Here is a 12024-nt window from a genome sequence, read left to right on the forward strand (position 1 = left end):
GTGGGCTGCCGGCTGCCGCATCAGCTGGCGCCGGAGGCGGCTGCATGCCAGGCCCGTCTGCATCCGATGGTGCGGGTGGCGGAGGGCCGGCGCTCCCTGCGCCGTCGGGCGGAGCGGAAGGCAGGCTGCCTGCCGGCGGTGGCTGCTGTGCTGCAGGGGATGGCGGTGGCGGGGAGGGTGGTGGCGGGGAGGGAGGTGGCGGGCTGGGTGGAGGCGGGACAGGTGGTAGAGGCCAGGGCGAGGGAGGCACCTGGCCGCCTGCCGTGGGAGGCGGCGACGGCACCAGCCAGTCGTGTGGCAGCGGCGGGACAGGCGGGGAGCTGTCTGCTGCGGGGGGCGGCATGCCAGCTGGAGGCTGCGCCCAGCTGTCTGGCACAGCGGGTGCCGGTGAGGGCGGCGGCGGCGGCTGCCCTGCCTGCTCCGCCAGCCCAGGGCCGCCGCTCGTGGCGTTTACAATCAGACCCGAGCACTCGCTGGGCCAGTCCTGCACACACAGGGCAACACACATCGAGCAAGGCTGGGAACATGTGAGACGGCCGCGGCAGGCATCTCTCCCCACATGCAACTGCTGAGTGCACCACAGGGTGGCAGCCACCAGACTGGCGGCACGCCAGCTGGGCGGCGCTGCGCAGGGCCGAGGGCAGCACACTCGCCAGCTGCACCGGCTGGCCCAGGGTGCCGTTGTAGCCCTCCACGTTGTATAGGTGGCAGTGAGAGAAGGCTGCAGGCAGAGCGGGGGAGGTGTGTAAGCGGGTTGTTTTGTGTTGGAGGACGCGGCGGTGGTGGAGAGCGGGCGCCTCCTTGCGCGGCTGGCGCGGCTGGCGGGTGTGATGTGCAGCGCGCCGCCGCCGTGCCGTGCCAACCTTGTTGCTGGGGACGGCCAAGTGGCCCCGTGCATGTGCGAGCGCAGCATTCGCCACCAGACCATGCATGCTCTCCGCACCCCTTCCTGCCCCTCCTCCACCTGCCGCGCACCTTCCACAAGGTAGGCGCCCAGCTGCGTTTGTGGGTACTGCGTATATGCCCACAGACTGCACACCCAGCCCTGCCGCCGCCACTCGGGGTCCGCCAGCGCAGCATGATCATCGTGCAGGCAGCGCAGCGCGCACTCCTGCACGCCACGCAGCACGCGCCGCCCGCAGGCATGGGCGGTGGTGCGCACGAACGTTCGGCGGGAGCCGTGCCGCGCACCACAGGCTGCGGCGCTGCGACCGGCCGCCCAGCCCCTACGGTGCCGGGCCAGGGCGAGCCCTGCGCACCACAGACGACGGCGGCGGCGGCGGCGGCGGCGGCGGCGGCGGCGGCGGCGCACCTCTGGGGAAGCTGCGCTGACGAGGCGGTGCCACTCCCAGTACCCCATGTTACCCAGGAAGCCGATCTCGGCATAGTACAGCCGCTTGCCGCACTCCATCGTGTAAGTGCCCCTTGCCGTGGCGTTCGTCAGGCCCTGGCCTGCGCGGCGTGCGGCGGGGGCGGTCGGGCGCTCTCGCGGCCAGCGGCAGAGGCAGGGAAGCTGGCGGGGAGGCGAGCGATGGCCCGGGAGCGGGCTGTGCGCAAGGAGCAGCTGGCGGCGCCGCCAGGCTGCGTGCTGCAGGCCGCACGGAGCTAAACGCGGCCCGGCTGTCCTGCTTCATGAGTGTGCCCCCCAGCAGCGCTCTGCAAACGCGCCTGCAGTCTCACCTCGCGCGAGGCCGGTGCTGAGAGCGAGCACGCAGAGCAGGGCCGCCAGCCGGGCTGCGCCGCGGCGGCAACCCCGCCGCCGCGGTGAGCCCGGCCGTGCGGCGGTCATCGGAGCAGCTCACGTGCCGCGCAGCGGCCTTGGAGAGAGCTGCTGCACAGGGTGCGACGAGACCAGGGCATGTAGGGAGCGCGCAGTGGTGGAGATGGGGCCCTCGTTGCCCAGGGCTGCGCGGCACAGCCGGCGTGGCGGCCGAAAATCGCGATCTCCGCTGCAGGACCCTTGGCGAGCAAGATGGCCGCGCAAGAAGCTCGGAAGAGGAAGAGCCTCCAGGTGGCGCCTGCTGCGCCCGCTACCCTCTCCCCCTGCCAGAGGCAAACGCGATTGCTGGTGTTACAAGAGATCTGATGGCGGTAGTACAGGGCCGGGGGTGGTAGGTATAGGTATAGGTAGACCCAGACAAACTGAAGGAGGGTGGGAACCGTCGGCAGGCGGCACCAGAGGAACCATCCCGGTGACGGCGGGGGTGGGCGAGGATGGATCCCCAGGCAACAACAAAACCAAATAGGGGGAAGAATCGTGTGCGTCAAACAACTCTGCTACGCCAGCGGTGGTCAGGAGGGTGCCTTGTCGGCACCTCGTGTCAGTCAGTCAAGAGTCAATGGGAGGAGTCAATGGGAAGTCAGATGTCGTCTCATGTGGCACCGGCTCTCATGCCGTGTCCAGGAGAGCGTGCAGACGCATGCGCACGTTGCTGCTAGTCAGCTGCTTGGCGGGGCTGCCGGCAGGCGCCGCCGCCGCGGGCGCGGGCGCCGCCTTGCCGGCCGTCAGCGTCAGCTGCCGCGCCGCCTGTTCGCCGTTCTCCTTGTCGCTCGGGGCCTGCGCCGCCGCAGCCGCCGTAGCGCCGGCAGGCCCCGGCCCCGCCTTGGCTGTGCTGGCCAGCAGCAGGTGGTGCTGCACAGCCATGGCCAGGCTGGTGCCGCCGCCAGACTCGGAGGGTTGCTGCAGGAGCAGGGCCGAGGCGGCGGCACCGGGAGGCCAGGGCGTGGCGGCCGCGGTCAGGCTGCTGGAGCCTGGGGAGCAGATCTGAGGGCGCAGGGAAGAGGGAGGGAGGGAAGCGGGGTGAGGGGTCGTGCCTTGGGGCCACCCAGCCGCAGAGGAAAAATTTCATTGTCGTTGTATGGCTGCAACTCGAGTGCGGCCGCTCGTTCATTGGAGCCCTCACGCCCGCACAGCCAAGCCAGCTCCAGCCGCCTGCCAGCCATCCGCCCGCCTCACCTTGCTCTTCTTCGCCGGGCTCCCCAGCAGCGCGCCAAAGTCAAAGGAGGCCATGGAGGCCAGTCCGCTGCCGCCTGCCGCCGCCGCCATCGGCGCCATGCCAGCCGGCTGCTGCTGGGACCCCGCCGCCGCCGCCGCCGCCGCCGCGTCGGCCTCGCCCAGGCCGTTGCCAAAGGAGGGGGCCGAGTCCAGTCGCCGCGCCACCGAGTGCCGCCTGTCGTCCTCTGAGCCAAGAGCGTCGGCGTCGGCGTGGGCCGCCGCAGCCGCTGCTGCCGCGGCGGCCGCCGCCGCGGCGGCGGCTTGGTCGCTGGCAGCGCTGCCGCCGCTGCTGCTGCCGCTCTTGGCCCAGGGCGGGGTCACCATGCGGCCAAAGCCCGGGGAGCGGAAGAGGTCGTCTGCAGGCAGGCAGGCAGGTGGGAAGGCAGGGAGGCTGTGTCTGTGGTGCGTGTGGGACAGGCTGAGCAGCAGGCAGGGTAAAGTGTGCGTCTATGGTGCATGTGGGACAGGCTGGGCAGCAAGAAGGGTGTGGTGTGTCTGTGGTGCGCGTGGGACCGGCTGCCGGCAGGCAGGCTGGTAATGCATTGCAGGGGATTGGAGAAGAGCACGGCGCAGAGCAGCAGCAGCAGCACAACGGCGGCACGTGGCACCCAGCCCGGGCGGTTGCGCACCCATGACTGCCGGCGGGCTCTGGAGGAGGGTGAGCACGTTGGGTGAGCGCATGCCGAGAGACATGGGGCCGCTGCCGCTGCCTGGGGTGGGGCGCGCGGGCGTGCCTGCAGCGGCAGGCGGCGGCGGCGCTTAGGCAAGGCAGGCAGCCGTGGGATGGCGGTGCCGGGGCATCAAGCATGCACGTCTGTGCAGCGGGGTCTGTCGAGTGGGCAGGCAGCAGGAGGTGGAGGAGGTGGGCCGGGCAGCAGCAAGCTCATCCCTACAGCTGGGGCCGGGCTCTGCTGCGGCTCAGCCCTGTTGCCCAGCCGCGCTGCGCAGCAAGGTTGGCCTCAAGCCAGGCCGCCGCCCCTGGCAGCCTCCAGCTCACCCCTGGCAGCCACTGCGGCAGCGTCTGGAATGACCAGCGGGGGCAGCGCGGGGCCAAAGGCCGACATGCGGCAGGCGGCCGGGCGCTTGCGCCCTGCACGGCGGCACAAGCAGACGGGTCAGCGAGCAGCCGGCAGGCTGGGGGCAGGAGCAGGCACGGACGGTGCTGAGAAAGAAGCGAGGGAGGGAAGCAGGGCAGCCAGCGCGGTGCAGGCAGCAGCTGTCCTGCTGCGCGCTGCCCGGTGCAGCAGGCGCAGGAGGCAAGCTTGGCACACCAGGCAGCCCGGCACAGCGCAGCAGCTGGGTGCGTGCCTGAGCTGCTGGGGGTGAAGAGTGGCGGCGCCTGCGGCAGCCTCGCCCGCAGCGGCGACAGCAGGTCGGCGGTCGCGGCCTCGGCGGCCGCCGCGTGCGGCGCCGCGTTGTGGGTGAGCGCCGGCGAGTCCTCCTGAGGAAAGCACGGGACGGGGCTTCCCTGCTCCAGTCGGCACAGGAAGGTGCAGGCAGAAAATGTGCACGGCAGCACTCCAGTCGGCAGGCAACGGCAGGCTGCACATCAGGTCTGCAGGCAGGCAGGCCGCACCTCGTTGCCCGCTCTGCAGTCTGGCAGCGGCAGGTCCAGCTTGAGCGGGAGCAGCGCCTCTGGCAGCACCACCGACGGCGCCGCCGCCGGCATGGAGCTGGCTGGCGGCGGCGTGGGCACCTGCCCCTCGCTGGCCGGCGGCTGCAGGTGGTGGTGCTGCTGCTGCGGCTGCCGTTGCTTGGGCGCCGGCAGGCCCGCGGCGGCCATGGCCGCGGCCGCGGCAGCTTCCACCGCTGCCGCCACAGCGGTGCGTGAGGATCGGCTGGCCGTGCGGGCGGTGGTCCTGCGAAGCAGGAACTCAGGAGATTCCTCCCCGCTGCCCTCCTCCTCCTCCTCCTCCTCCTCCTCCCCCCCGCTCCAGCTCTCGCCCCCGGCGCTGACAGCCTCCGACACGGTCGACAGGCGGCGCCCGGCGCCCGCCGCCGGCCGCGCCGCCGCCCTGCGCTGCCCGGCATCGGCTGCCGCCGCCGCCGCGCCCTCGGCCGCCGCCGCCGCGAAGAAAGCGAGCGGGTCCACGGCGGCGGCGGCCGGCGCTACAGCTCCGCACGTGTTGGCGGTTGACTGCCGCCGAGGGTCGATCTGCTCTGGTTCCGGCTGGCCGCGCGCCGCCCCCGTGGCCGTGCTGCTGCTCTTGCTGCGGGAGGCATTGGAGCGGCCTGGGCGCTGCAGGCAGGGCGCAGCAAGGCGGGCACAGCAAGCAGCACGGTGGGGTGAGCCAGCAGGGGTGGCTGGCAGGGCCATGGCGGCAGCAGAGGGACGAGTCGCCAACGAAACAGGCAGGCAGGCAGGCGCCTGTTGTGCCCACCTCCGCGTTGGACAGCTGGCACCAGCGTGCGCGGCACTGCTGCGCGGTGCGCCCGCTCATGCTCCTGCTGATGCAGCTCCAAGAGGAGCCTGCGGGGGCAGGCGGGCGTGACGGGGCAGCAAGCCAGGCGGGGTGTAAGATGTAACGCACAGCGGCCCCCCCAGCAACAAACCGCAAATGAGGCCAGCCAAGATAGATCGCAGGTTTTGAAGGGCGCGCAGGCTGGAGAGAGGAAGCAGAGCGAAGGACACGCGGTCCTAAGCAGCAGTTCAATGGTTCCAGGGCACCGTGCGCCGCCACCCTTGCACCCCACACCGCTCACCATATTCTGCAAACAGCTCCCGCAGCTGCTCATCCTCCTCCGCCTCCCAGCCCTCGCGGCGGATGGAGGGATCCAGGTGGCGCCTCCACCGCCCCATGCACTGCTGGTCTGCGCGAGGGTGGCAGGCGAGGGGGCGAGACAGGAGGTGGGCAGGCAGGCCGGCGAGGAGGCAGATGGGTGGGCAGGCAGGTTAGTGGGCCAACGGTTTCTGGGCGGGCAGCTCCCCCGATCCACAGGCGCGCTCCCCCAGCCAGGGCCAGCGCTGCCCACCAACCACAGGCCTTCTTGCTTCCCACCGCCGCCGCCCCGCCACCCACCCGTGCGCCCCGGCAGCCGCCGCGAGATCTCGGCCCAGCTGTTGCCGTGCTTGTCCACCAGCAGTGCCAGCCTGGCATCCTCCTCGGCCGACCACTTCTCCCGGGAGATGTTGGGGTTCACGCGGTGGCGCCAGCGCTGCGCACACTGCTGCCCCGTCTTGCCGGGGATGTGCCGCGCCACCTCGCTCCACTTGTTGCCCACCCGGCCCTGCCACAGCGCGAGCAGCGCATCCTCCTCGTCCGTCCACACGCCGGGCTGCAGAGAGAGGAAGGGGGAGGGGGTCGGGACACGCTGGGGCTCACGGCAAGGAACGAGAGGAGGGCACGGCTGGGAAAGAGGTGGGCGCGGGTGGCGGGCCTCCCCGCGGCAGGCGCGTTGGGCCGTGCGGCCCGGTGCGCGGGGCTGATCGGCTCGCTGGGGTGCTAGAATTGGCCGCGGGCGGGTGCAGAACCACCAACGCAGCGCCAGGCACGGGGGTGCCAAAACTCGCACCTTGTTCTGCTTTGCCGCGCTCGCCATGGCCCCCGCGGTCACCGGGAGGATACGGTGATGGGTCTTTGGGTCGCTTGCGGGGCTGACCAGCGCCGTAGGGGGTCAAGGATTCCCTCCTGCAGGTTTGAATCGCGCACCACCGGCGCAGCTGCCCAGCTGCCCAATTCAAAGCAGTGCGATCCACGATCGATTTGGCACTCCAAGAGGTGCCTGCGCGCCTGCCAGCGCGACTGGAAAGAGGGCGCCCACCCATGCAGCTCGCAGCAGGCACTCCCATTGGCCTTGCGGCGCCATTGGAGACGCGTGGTGCTTACAGTTTGGGGCTGCCCTCGTCCCGCGGCAGGGTGGCTGGGGTGCGGCGGCGCCGGGACACCGCCGCCAGAGTTGCGGGCGGAGAGCAGGGGCTCTCCCCAGGATTGATTCATATGACTGCTGGCGGGGCAGCGCCCCAAGGCAGTGCTGCAGGCTGCGCTAGGGCAGCAGCAGGGGCCGCCACAGCCGGCGCCGCCGCCCGATTTCTTTGCGCTGGCCTTGCGCCAGCTCCGAGCCTCGCTGCCCGAGTGACGGCGGGGGCGGGGCCGTGGCGGCGTCTGTTGGCGGCCTCGGCGGCCAGCCACAGCCTGTGCAAGCATCCCCTGCCTCACCCCTTGCGTTCCTGTGTAATGTGTGTCGTGTGTGTGGCGTGCGGCGGCAGCAGCAGGAGGGCGAGAGAGCCCGGCAGCCGCCAGCGCACCCCCACGCCCTCCCTCACGCGGCGCTTCACCCTCTCGCTGCCGCTGCCGGTGCCATCCTGCGGTGTGGGTTGTCAGGAGGGGATTGACTTGCCTCAAAGGGCTGTGTTGCAGCTTGTGGGGCCTCCTTGTTACAGCTGCAACAGGCGGCGGCGACGTGGCGGTGGAAAGGTCAGCCTAGGCACTGCCTTCTGGCAGAAGCAGGCCCTGGCACAGCACAGTGGCTCTGCTGCTCTGCCTCTGCACGCTCAAAGCCTTGGACGAGCCAGGCAGAGCCTCCAGCCGCACCTAGGTTCTCGTGGCTGCCACAGCTCCTCTGCTCTCTCCTGCTGGCTGCTGCTCCGGGCTCACCTGGCGCCTGGCGTTTGCCTGAAGCACACATCAGGCAAGCCGGCTGATGCCGTCGCGAGCAGGCGCCCGCTCCTCAGCCGCCGCCGCTCTTGGACGCTGCCGCTCACCACGGCTGCCTCTTCCTGCAGATGAGCTGGCTGGTGGAAACAATCTTGGCCGTGGGGCGTAATGACGGGCAACGGCTGAAGGCAGCATTAAGCCAGCAGCCCAGCCTACTCACCTATAGGGACAGCGCCGGCTTCACGCTGCTGCACAGGGCAGCAGCCGCGGGAAGCACAGAGTGCCTGCGGCTCTTGCTGGTGGCTGGCGCTTGCACCGAGGCGACCGTCACTGAGGGGCGCCACAGCTCTGTTCTGGGCGGCGCTGGAGGGCCATGAGACCTGCGTGCGGGAGTTGCTGGCAGCGGGGGCAAACTTTGAAGCAGCTGGCACCAATGGGGCGAGGCCGCTGCACGTTGCGGCCCTGAGAGGCCACCTGGGCTGCCTGCGGCAGCTGCTGGACGCTGGCGCCAACTGCGACGCCGTGTATGATGATGGGCAAACGGCATTAATGCTGGCATCCAGTCAGGGGCATGCATCATGCCTGCAGCCGTTGCTGGCAGCGGGGGCCAGCATCGATGCAGCAGACCGGGATGGGCAGACAGCGCTGCTGCTGGCAGCTTGGCCGGGCCACGCGGCATGTGTGCAGGCATTGCTGGCAGCAGGACCAAACATTGATGCAGCAAACCGGCATGGGCATACAGCGCTGCTGCTGGCAGCTTGGGTGGGCCACGAGGCATGTGTGCAGGCATTGCTGGCAGCGGGGGCAAACATTGAGGCGGCTTGCAGTGAAGGGCTGAGGGACCTGCATTTTGCAGCAGGGCGTGGGCACACGGCATGCCTCAGCCTGCTGATCGCTGGCCGTGCCAACCTCGAGGCAGCCGACAACCACCAGCGGACAGCCCTGCACTGCGCAGCAGAACGCGGCTGCCTGCCAGCCATTCGCTGCCTGGTTGCAGCAGGGGCGAGCATGGCGCTGCAGGATGTGGAAGGCCTCACCCCTCGCATGCGTGCAATCATGGATAGCCAGCTGGAAGCAGCACGGCTGCTGCTGGAGCTGGAGCAGCAGCAGGCGGGATGGCGGCAGCGAGGTGCCCCCAGCAGCAGGGCCCCACGCTGGGAGCAAGCTGAGGCCCGGGGGACTGCCCCAGCCTCCTCAGCTGCTGCCGAGGCTGCAGCTGAGGCTGCTGCTGCCCAGCTGCTGGCAGAGGAGGAGCGCGAGGAGGAGGAGCAGGCAACCAGGCAGGCCGCCAAGGCCGCCAAGCGGCAGCGACAGAAGGAGCGGCAGCGCCAGCGGGCTGCTGTGTCGGCAGGAGAGGCGGATGAGACTGCCACAGGCCAGGCGGCGGTGCCAGCGCCGGCTTCTCAGCAAACAGTAGGTGCATCAGCTGCAGCTGCAGGTGCCTCCACGCCAGCAACAGTAGGTTTCGAGCCGGCAGAGCAGCTCTGCCCTGCTGCCTACCGAGCTATGCCCGCAATGCCTGCTGCTGCTACTGGCAGCCAGCACGGCAGCGGCATGAAGCAGAGCAAGAAGAAGAAGAACAAGGGAGGAGCGCAGACGGCGGCAGCGCAACCACACACCCAGGCAGCAGGTGGAAGCGCTGGTGCCACACCCACATGGGGAGCTGAAGGGGCACCTGCAGAAGCAGCAGCGTCAGCGGCTGGAGGCGGCAGCGGTGTCGACGACGGTGCCGAGCTGGCGCATCTGCTGCAGCAGCTAGGGGTGGAGGCAGCAAGGGAGAGCCCCTCCTCCGCTGCTGTCAGCAATCCGCTGCAAGCCACGAGCGCGGCAGCAGGAGAAGAGGCACCAGCGCCAGCCAGCCCCGCCCCGGGCGCTGCGCCGGCAGGCCAGGCCCCTCTTCCTGCCGCTGCCAGCCTGCCCCCTGGCCTGCTCAGCGAGCTGCTGTGCCCCATCACCCAGGAGCCGATGCGTGACCCCTTGGTGGCGGCGGATGGGCACACCTACGAGAGAGCCGTGGGTGAGATTGCTACAGGCCAGGCTGCGGTGGCAGAGCCGACCCCGCAGCAGGCAGTAGAGGCGGTGGAAGCAGGTGCAGGCACGCCCAGGCCAGCAGCGGCAGCAGCAAGCGCCAGTGCCGCACCTGTGCCAGCGAAGAGGCCTCCAGAAGAAGCGGCGGTGGAGGCAGCCAGAGGCAGCAGCTCAGCAAAAGAGAGCTCACCAGCACCAACAGCACCTGCCGCACCTGAAGCAGGAGCAGCTTCCACGGCAGAGACGTCAACCACAGCAGAAGCGGCAGCAGTGGTTGCACCCGCGACAGCAGCACCCGCTGCCCCCTCCTCGGCAGCGGCAGGTGTCAGGGTGTGCGCAGCAGAGGGCTGCGGCAACACGAGCGGCCTGCATCGTTGCAGCGGGTGAGCTGTGCCCTGGGTTGCAGCGGCAGAGAGGCTGTCACCCCTGGGGCTTGCCCTGTGTTGTTCCGCAGGCTGCCTGCCTGCCTGCCTGGAGTTCGATGCTTCCGTGCACTGGCCGCCTGCTTGCTGCCTGCAGGCGCAGGGCTGTGAGGTACTGCAGCGAGGCCTGCTCCCACGCGCACGGGAAAGCGCACAAGGCAGAGTGCCGGCGCCTGCGCACCGCTGCGGGGGTTGCGCAGCCCTAGACCCCAGCCACTAGCCCTGTGGCGCCCGCCTGCCAACACGGTTGCGCCGCCTGGCCGCCTGCACACCACTTGGAGCCAGCCCGTGTGGCAACCCTTTTCTGCCACGCTGCTGCGTGTGAAGCCCTTTTTTGTTCTGCTTGTTTTGTTCTGCTTGTTTCCAAGGCGCTGCTCTTCGACACGAGAATTCAAAGTGGGAGAGGTCTGGCCTCGCCTGGCCACCAGGGCCACTTCATCTTGCCCAGCCGCAGCCACGGCGCAGCAGGCAGTCTGAGCGGCATGTGTGGGGTTGACGGGTTGCCTGCCCCTGGGGCCGAGCCAGCACCGCCACATTGTGAGGTGAACGAAGCTGTGGCAGCCCCACGTCTGCTCACCCCAGCAGCCCCGCCGCTTGGGTTCCCGCCAGCAGGCTGCCACCAGTGCCAGCGCGAGGGCAAGGCCGAGGTACGCAGTTGGTGGGTAAGAGCGAAGCAGGCACCCACCCCGCCGCCGCCTGCAGCACGATCCACACCGCGCGGGAGAAGGGCAGCAGGCAGCTCACCGGGCGCCACTGCCCACCTGCGCTGCCACACAAAGCTGGACTGCCGCACCGGTTCCACCCCGACCGGTGCGGCTGGGGTGGCTGTGTGCAGCGCCGAGGCGTTGGCTGCCGCTGGCTGGCTGCTGCCGCTGCTGCCTGTGGAAGAATACAGGTGGGAGTGCCAGCGAAGGAGGAAGGAAGAGCGGCGGCAAAGCGGCAACCAGCCTTGGTTTGGGTGCACTTTGTTGCACGCTCCTAGGCGCTTGTGGCGAGGCTGCTGGTGCGTTGCTGGCCAGGCACGGCAGGCTGACAAGGGGCTGGGGAGGGCACAGGTGCAGCAGGAGGGTCCACCATCGCCCTGGCTGTCGAAGGCTGGCCGCAGCTGTATCCTGCAGCTGCACCTGTGTGCACCGCCCTGCCAGCAGCCCCGCCCCAGCAAGCCAAGGGGCAGAGGACCAGCCAGGTGCCACAACCCCACAATCGGTGCTTTGCCCCTCGCCCACCCCCCGCCTCTCTTTGTACTGTGACCCCCCCCAACACCCCCGCCCACACCTCACTGTACACAGCAGCTTGTTTCCCAGTGTCAAAGGGTGGTGTTGAATAACACCAGTTTGTTTTTTTGGTGGTGAAGGGATGAGCCGTCAGCTGGAGAGAGAGCGCCGTGCGCTTAAGCGCGCTCGCCACGGATGCGGCGGGCCAGCTGGATGTCCTTGGGCATGATGGTGACGCGCTTGGCGTGGATGGCACACAGGTTGGTGTCCTCGAACAGGCCCACCAGGTAGGCCTCGGCGGCCTCCTGCAGCGCCAGCACGGCGCTGGACTGGAAGCGCAGGTCGGTCTTGAAGTCCTGGGCAATCTCACGGACCAGGCGCTGGAAGGGCAGCTTGCGGATCAGCAGCTCCGTGGACTTCTGGTACTTGCGGATCTCGCGCAGGGCCACGGTGCCGGGCCTGTAGCGATGGGGCTTCTTCACGCCGCCGGTGGCGGGGGCCGACTTGCGGGCGGCCTTGGTGGCCAGCTGCTTCCGGGGCGCCTTGCCACCGGTGGACTTGCGGGCGGTCTGCTTGGTGCGGGCCATGGTGCTGGGGGTGGGGGTGGGAGAGGGGCGGAGGAGTGGTGGCTGTGGGCGGCTGTCGGGGGTGGTTTTGTGCAGGGGAGGCAAAGTGAGGCACCCAGTGGGGGCCACCTGGTGAGGTACGGCCGCTGGTGCACCATCCACAGGCACCGCACCAGCAGGCGGCCAGGGATTAGCACGTCCCGC

At 69.9% G+C, this 12024-nt stretch overlaps 3 protein-coding genes across 3 annotated transcripts; 1 reads left to right on the forward strand and 2 right to left on the reverse strand.

The window, feature by feature from the left end:
* Positions 1-6022: 6022 nt before the first annotated feature.
* CHLNCDRAFT_14655 (hypothetical protein) lies at positions 6023-6268 on the reverse strand (the record flags this gene model as incomplete). The annotated part of the gene is made up of 1 exon (XM_005843638.1): positions 6023-6268. A coding segment is annotated over one exon (246 nt), but the record flags the coding sequence as incomplete, so codon positions are not given.
* Positions 6269-8598: 2330 nt separating this feature from the next.
* CHLNCDRAFT_139983 (hypothetical protein) lies at positions 8599-10246 on the forward strand (the record flags this gene model as incomplete). The annotated part of the gene is made up of 5 exons (XM_005843580.1): positions 8599-8976; positions 9221-9316; positions 9550-9679; positions 9935-10001; positions 10138-10246. 5 exons carry the CDS (start codon positions 8599-8601, stop codon positions 10244-10246), a joined length of 780 nt encoding a protein of 259 aa, XP_005843642.1.
* A 1184-nt stretch (positions 10247-11430) lies between these two features.
* Positions 11431-11841, reverse strand: CHLNCDRAFT_27880 (hypothetical protein; the record flags this gene model as incomplete). Its single annotated transcript, XM_005843639.1, has 1 exon — positions 11431-11841. The coding sequence occupies one exon, from the start codon at positions 11839-11841 to the stop codon at positions 11431-11433; it is 411 nt and encodes a 136-aa protein (XP_005843701.1).
* Between the last annotated feature and the right edge of the window lie 183 nt (positions 11842-12024).

Source organism: Chlorella variabilis (genome assembly GCF_000147415.1).
Source record: "Chlorella variabilis unplaced genomic scaffold CHLNCscaffold_28, whole genome shotgun sequence".
Taxonomy (NCBI): domain Eukaryota; kingdom Viridiplantae; phylum Chlorophyta; class Trebouxiophyceae; order Chlorellales; family Chlorellaceae; genus Chlorella; species Chlorella variabilis.